Source organism: Electrona antarctica (genome assembly GCF_951216825.1).
Source record: "Electrona antarctica genome assembly, chromosome: 16".
Lineage (NCBI taxonomy): Eukaryota > Metazoa > Chordata > Actinopteri > Myctophiformes > Myctophidae > Electrona > Electrona antarctica.
The window spans coordinates 27467856-27475765 of NC_136797.1; the positions used below are offsets into that span (position 1 = coordinate 27467856).

At 41.4% G+C, this 7910-nt stretch overlaps 1 protein-coding gene across 4 annotated transcripts in view; it reads right to left on the bottom strand.

Annotated features, from left to right (window-relative positions):
- Positions 1-7691, bottom strand: part of ccbe1 (collagen and calcium binding EGF domains 1) — a 57180-nt gene extending 49489 nt beyond the window's left edge. The window contains exons 1-4 of one of the 4 annotated variants that reach the window (XM_079524761.1): positions 7636-7691; positions 5535-5591; positions 4622-4851; positions 4208-4288 (exon numbers count right to left, since the gene is read on the bottom strand). In XM_079524761.1, coding sequence (XP_079380887.1) covers positions 4208-4288; positions 4622-4851; positions 5535-5591; positions 7636-7680 — 413 coding nt within the window. In that variant the 5' untranslated portion in view covers positions 7681-7691. Of the gene's footprint in view, positions 1-4207; positions 4289-4609; positions 5372-5534; positions 5592-7635 lie in introns of those variants that run through there. The other 3 variants (XM_079524760.1, XM_079524763.1, XM_079524762.1) reach the window with 3 other exon arrangements.
- Between the last annotated feature and the right edge of the window lie 219 nt (positions 7692-7910).

A 7910-nucleotide genomic window follows, 5' to 3' on the forward strand; every position in this document is an offset into this window, starting at 1 on the left:
GTAGATGCAGACTGAGACAGTTTGATAAGAGCTGCATTCGAGGTGATAAACATGGTCTTGGATCAGGGTTCATGGCTATCTTGTCTCACCAAAAAGAAAAAAACACATTTTGGAGTCACCCTGCCTCACTGATTTCTGTGGCATTCTGTCCTTTCAGGGCGAGGAGAGCCCCGCTGGAATGCCAGAGCTTCTGAGGAAGAGAAACATGGGGGAGTGACAGAAGAAAGAGCTCCGCACAAAACGCCTCGGTACCACCAGAAGTATTTGGAGTAATAACAAAGCAACAATTACACACGCCACATATCAATTATGTGTAACCGTTACACCACTAGAGTGGAAACACTGAGCTCTGCTATTCCCCCAGAAAATAATTTGTGCTGCAAGGTAGCTGGGTCTAAAGAGTGTACACAATAAATCACATGAATGTAATCACTGCTTTGTGTAATTACTTGTCACCTAAAGTTATAAATAAAGATTATTTATGTGCTCTCTCTCTCTCTCTCTCTCTCTCTCTCTACCGATTCTTGAAATCACTTTCTAATACAAGTCTATGTAATTGCATAGTTTTCATACAATACAATTATTATGCATTCAAATGCATCTAAACTCCTGCTTGTATTTAAAAAGTGTTGTGCTAAATGTGCCCCGCCTGGACTCACGTCTGTACTCTGGTGCATGTTTTTACCCTGGTGCATGTCTGCTGGGTATCTTCACAACACAATGTCATGATGAATGCTAGGGTGACTGTGTGCATCAGAGTGTAAGCAGCCAGCAACATGGTCTCTCCACAGACAGACAGACAGACAGACAGATCGATCAGCATCAACTTGTATCATCTAGTTCACTCTTCCTTCAAGTCACAAGTGCACCTACTGCATGCTATGCTGGGTCAAATGGCACTGGTAGACGAATTACTCTGGTATGTATTTCTGCTTTATGACTACATTTTGGAAAGACCCTGCATACATAGCACTGGCAGCGGCAGGCTCCACAACCTCCACAACCTCGTCTGGCATGACAATGATGATGTGCCTTGCCTTGACTGCAGCTGATAAGCATTCATGTATTGACTTGCACCATACAAGTGAACTGAAATGCACCCTGAACTATGCATGCAGACTCTGTTCTCCTGTCTCTCTGCTAACACCAGTCTTTCTTCTTTAAATAAACATTCTGAACAACAGTGACCGCAACCAATAACCATAAACCACATCATGTTAAGAGCATGTCTGAGACATAATGATCAAACAGAATGTCAAAACAGGCTTAAATGCCAGCCACTAATGTCTCAAGTGCTGCAAAAAAGAACCCACGGTTATTTAGTCCACATTGGAAGTCCACATTCCTATAGTTTTTACACTTACAAAAGAAAAAAAATAATTTTAAATAAAATAAAACGTCATAATCAATAAAAAGTATTTTTTAATGTTGTGTAAATTGAGAGCACTGACGGAGTGTAACTGCTACCCATGTTGGTTAACCACTTCTTAAACCCTATACAGTACTTAATTGACCGTCCCCCAGGGATCTATTAGAACTTATCATTTTCCTCCCTACACCAAATATCTTCTTTGAAAATAGCTGAAAACAAGCATACAACGTGCCGCATTGGGATGTATTGTGAGTTTGTAGATCTGCTATTTTCATAATATATTTGCCCCAGAATAGGAATGCTAGGGTTCAAGTGATTGAACAACATCCATCAACATTTCATGCTTCTCAGATCTTAAGGAAATCAATTGGTTCCACCGAACATCCACAGTATCGATAGAAAAAGGTTCTTCTTGCTCCTGGATGGACCTTCAATGCTGCTGATTTGGACATCTTCGATCATCTGCCCAATGTAACAACTTGTCATTCGCAAAATTATTTTTCCATTTAGTTTTTTTAGGCTAGTTATTTCAAGAGCTTTTGCTGTCCTAGTATATCAAACTGTATTAATAATGTATCTACTATGGGCAGAGCATTTATTTTGCATTTTCACTGAAACCTCAACAGTAGGCGTTAGCTTCAACATTTGTATTAAGTTAATTGCTATTTGTCAGTATTACTTGCGCAAGCAGAGAGCGCAAGTACTGTAATCGGGTGCGTATGTCGGTCGTATGTCGGTGTTGTCCTTCGGCCAATCAGGGATTTGTTGATGACGTAATTATTATTATTATTATTATTATTATAATAATACAGCTAATGTGCAAATGATGAGACACTCCTGGAGGGGCTGGTATATACCATTTACTAAAGTGAATGCATTATGATATAAGTGAATCTGTTATGTTTACAAAGCAGAATGCAGGATAGCTTGCAAGATATCAGCCAACTACATTCAGAGGCTATTTTAAAGCAGGGGTTCTCAACCCGTGGGTCGCGACCCCTAGGGGGGATCGCCAAATTATTTTCAAAAAAAAAAAGACATGGCCAAAGCATTTCCGGGGGTCCCCAGCCAAAAACGTTGGCCAACTATCTCCTGGTAACTATGTGCTCATTTAAAGATCTCAACAAATTTTCCGGAAGTGCATTATTTGTCAATGGGACCCAGAAACTACTGGCGATAGAGGCGATAGCAGGCGAATAGGCGATGGTCGAAAAGTGGGCGGGGGAACGTCGGCCGAAAAGATACAAATAATTCATCTTTTGGGCGAAGTCGCCCGGCGATAGTGGGCGATAGCCAATGAAATTCAAGCGACGCTCGCCGTGGGTCTCTAAGGTCTCCCGCTGTTAAAACGTAGGGTTAGGCTTGCCAAAAGAAATCCACAAGAAAGTGTCCCAACTATTCCAAAATGATGAATTCAGAGATAACCAGATCAGCATTTTTTAATTCATGTTTACAAGATCAGTAAGAACTATTATACACACTGCTAAATGTCTCAGCACTGGCATGCCTTGTTCAGTAACTGTATGCAGCGGTACTACAGTCCTGCTGTAATACTTTGTGTGGTACTACAGTCCTGCTGTAATACTTTGTGTGGTACTATAGTATTGCTGTAATACTTTGTGTGGTACTATAGTATTGCTGTAATACTTTGTGTGGTACTACAGTCCTGCTGTAATAGTGGTACAGTTTAACTGGGCGGCGGTGGCTCAGGGGTAGAGTGACTGGTTCCCAGGCTCCCCCAGAGTTAGTGTCGAAGTGTCCTTGAGCAAGACACTGAACCCCTAATTGCTCCTGATGTGCTGGTTGGTGCCTTGCATGGTTTCTGCCGCCATCGGTGTATGAATGTGTGTGTGAATGGGTGAATGTAATGCACATCTATGTAAAGCACCTTGGATAAAGGCGCTATATAAATGCACCATTTACCATTTAACTGTACTAGAGTTAAACTGTAGTACTGCATGGAAATTGTACAACTGCTATAAACACTAAACAGTGAAGAAGACATAGTGCTGAAACATTTATTTATCTGTGTGTGTAACGTTACTCATCTTGTAAACGTAAATAAAAAATGAAGATACATGAAACGTCTGGTGATCTGTGAAATGTCAGATGCTGTAACGGCGCGCTCAAGTGTGCAGACTCTCACTGTGCAGCCCCTCCTCTATTCAGCATGAATAGAGGAGGGAGGAACACCACCTGATAGGTGGTGTTCCCTGGAACACCACCTATCAGCTGTGTGGAAGTGTCACCTCAGCAGGAATGTCACCATATCAGTACATACAATCAGGCGTGTGAATGATCAGCCAGGGGGAAAACTAAACCAAGGACCCCCATAACTCTAGTGTACAAATGGACCATTGGGTCCCATTTGTAGATTTTGTACACAATCTCAAGAGTTACTGACCAGTTTTCAGACACCCTCAAGGAACCCAGAGGGTCCCTGGACCTCACTTAGAAAACCACTGAACTATAACAAATGCCAGAAACATTAACTCCCCCCTGGTAGCTCAGATCTGAACTGTCCACAGCCATCCTGTGACACAGAGTGAGTAAGACAGTCACAGAAAAGGTGCGGATTTAAAATGAGCATTAGAGAGGTCCTTAAACTTGAAAGACCATTTTAAGCGGATGTACTGTAGCCGAAATCCTTGCACAGAGTCATTCATTCATCATGTGCAGTATGCAAATAATATCTGATTGGTGTATGTTAATTAATTGTGCCACACATTTTGTATCAATTGCTTAGGCTACTTTGTATACTATCAGACAATTCAGTATGCAACCATAAAGCACTAAAACATGTTTAGTAACAGGCAACTATTTGAATCATCCTACCTGTAGCAAGTCGTAACTTCTCCAGTTGATTTCAAGCAGGGGTACTTGGTTGTGGCAATCTTATTTTCAGAGCAGACTTCACTATGGAAAAAATATATATAAATAACATTTAGGTAATATAGCAATAAAACAACCATATAAGTCATTAGGTCACATTAACCCTGGCATCCCTATTGTATGCATAATGTCAACAGTATGTGTCTTCCTGTCTTTAAATATTATCAAAAAAAGAATAGGCTAATGAAGAAAATAGGCTTAGGCTACTATAATAATAAATAATACAAGCTGGTAAAAAATAGCAGATCATCAAGCTAACATCGCATTCGCAATACCAGACTTGTGAGCTTGCAGATCAGCTATTTTCAAGCCTACAGGGATTAAGTAGTTAATTATGTCCCTTACATTGCCTTATACCTGTCACTTGCGTCCTGCTCATCTCGATAGGACCACAGTAAACCTCTGGAGAAGAACATGCAGGTCACCGTTATCAGAAGAGTCCTCCCGTTGCGTTTTAGTAGCATCTCATATAGGTCCGGTCGTGTGGGAAACACCTGTGTCCTCCTGTGCGCTGTAGCGGCTGAGACTGTGGTGGTGAGAGTCCAAATCATTGGATAGTCTGCTGCTCCTTCATCTCCTCCTCTCCTCTGCATCAATTGAACAATCCAAAAAAACTCATGTTGGCCACATTCGGCCCCGCCTACTTATTAACTGCTTCTATCTGGACAGATGTTGCCTATTTTGTTAATTAATTCTCCCAGTTTCGGTTGCTGAACGCGCCTTGTGAACACGCTTCTATCTGATCCTACTTTTAGTCTTTTACCCAGAGAAAAAAAACGTCAGGTTTCACTTTTCAGCCTAACTTGACGGGTTAGGATAGGTTTCCCCACTGAACGTTATCATTAATGATTGATTGCATAGGCTATTTGACAGTTGACACATTAACCTAAAAGCCTACAGAAAACGCATTCCACACGCGCGCGCACACGCACGCACACGCGCGCGCCATGTTGTTGATACTTTGCTACCACCTTGCGGTTGTTCATGAAAATTACATGCAGGCCCGTGTATCAGGGGCATAAATCATCAACATTCTTTCGACAATGACCATCTCCATCTCGTGGATGGAACACGTTCTCTGCTGTTTCACAGCAGTTTATTTTTGTTTTCCGATTTAAATAATCTAAAACGTTTAAAACTAGACTAATTAATTAAACCGCATGCATAATCTACACGTTTTCAAAGCACTACACACACAGCACACTGAGCAAGACAATGGGGTTTAGATGTAAACACAAACCCTACACTCAAAGTCATCACACAAAATGACCTTGTCCTTGAACCTGTGACAGCAAGCTGATCTGAGCACGTGACCTTGTCCTTGACCCTGTGACAGCAAGCACGTGCACACACACACACACACACGCACACACACACACACACACACACACACACACACACACACACACACACACACACACACACACACACACACACACACACACACACACACACACACACACACACACACACACACACACACACACACACACACACACACACACACACACACACACAGTTACATAACCCAAGAGTTATTCTGTTTCTCAGGAAAGCATGCAAGCAGTATACCTTACAGGAGTTGGACGGCAAAACGCCTGAGGAGCTTGTAAAGGATATACCAGTGAAACAGGACGACTGTGGTGTCATTTTGCAGCCACTATATGGCCTTTCATGTGAGGTCAGTCAGACATGATTTACAGTAGGCCTAGGCTAGGTCTACTTTATTCACAGTGGTAGTGTGGGGAGAACTCATGCAGTGATGCAACATTGAATCCTCCTTGTTCAGTAGGCCTTGTTTGTTACTTTCACCATATTGTCAGTTTGCTAGAATTATACATTATAGCCAGCCTACCTGATTTAGGGCCTGCATGGTCAAGGCAAGCATAATAAACCACTTCAGCTAACGTCATTTTACATCACAGATCACACTACTGACCATAGAGCAATTGTTTGCACTTTGCAGTTTGTCTCTCTCTCCACTAGATGGTGCTTAGAACCCAGAAAGTATTCCTTCACCCCCTTTCCATCCACTGCCATCGTCATCATCATCGCCCACAAAATGGATGACGGCCTTTAGAAATAAGCAGGGTGCGTCACGACTCTGAGGTGCGCATGCTGTGCCATAAATTTATGTTCCACCTGTTTTTTGATGCCTCAGCAGAGACAGAAACCGCCCAAGAGAATCTGTACTTATTAGCCTACATGTCTGCAATATAATCATAGGCAGACTTGCATTGCAGGCTTAACTGTAATGGGGTTTCTATTTGTATACAGGTCAACTGCATGGGCACTAAAACAAAATGGGCTCTGGAGAGAACTGGTATGAGTCTGAAAAATTGGTTATAAAATGTAGGGGTGGGGGGTGGGACACACGTGAGCTTGTAGAATGGCTATTTTGGAGTGCCATGATTTTTGTATTTGTTCCAGTTTTTCATGCGTTTATGAGGCGACAGTACTCAGACCCCTTGGTGTGGTTTTGTGCAATATTATGTCTTCCCTTTGTTTTTAGGGTTTCTTCCTGGAGGCTGAAACCTTGACAGTCAAATGTGGCAATGAAAAAAACAGTGATATAGTGACATCACAATATCATCCCCTCCCCTAACCCCTCCCCCTTTATCATACACCAACAGCTGTGGGTGCAGCTTCAGTTCAGGTGGATCACCACCCATCACCACCCACCATGCAAACCAGGCATACTTAACTGGTGGGCGTGTCCACATAAAAATGGCATTTAAAAAAAATCTTCCTCTTATATAATACCTGATGATCATGTGTTAGGGTGGAAAAAAACCACGGCACTCCATCTTTAACCCAGAATTTGAACTTCTCTTGATTTAACCACAGGGTTAGAAGGAACAGTGAGTGAAACATGAAACTTACAGATTAACATTACTTTGTACCACTATTACTATATACTATACTATACTATACTATACTATACTATACTATACTATACTATACTATACTATACTATACTATACTATACTATACTATAGGCCTACTTGTTCTGCCCTTACTATACGTTTGGTGTACAGTCTGTATGGCTTGGCAGACAGCTAACAAAGTTCCCAATAAAGCTCCTTAGGCAGTGACTTGGTTTAGTTTTGTCTGGTGATGACTTAAATTGTAACACTGTAATACAGAAAAAATAGAAAACAGACATGTGTGTCATAAAGTGTAGGATCATAAACCAAACCAATTTCTTTTTAAGCATCACAAGATCACAAAAAGTACTCAATGTACTAATTGCATTCAATGAATCAAATTACAAAACATTTTATAAAAGATTAAACAAAAGGCATATATATGCTTTAAGAGCCAACAATGCTTTAAGAGCCATAAACTTTAACAAAACAACACAAACTTACAGACATATCCTGTCCAAGGCCTGAGAGAAAGGGTACACTCAACATGCAGTGAGTGAGCTCTTGACAGTGTGCTGGTTTAACCTGAACTGGCTCTGACCAAACTAATCAATTAACTGCCCTGGTGAGGCTGACCAGGTGAGGAGAATTACTAATTAGGCTAAGGAACATTGGTCTCTAATACACATACAAGGCCTAAAGGTGGCTGTAAACTACATAGAAAGTAAACAGCATAATACTATATTATAGGCTACTAGCCTACTGTAAGTTAATAGTCA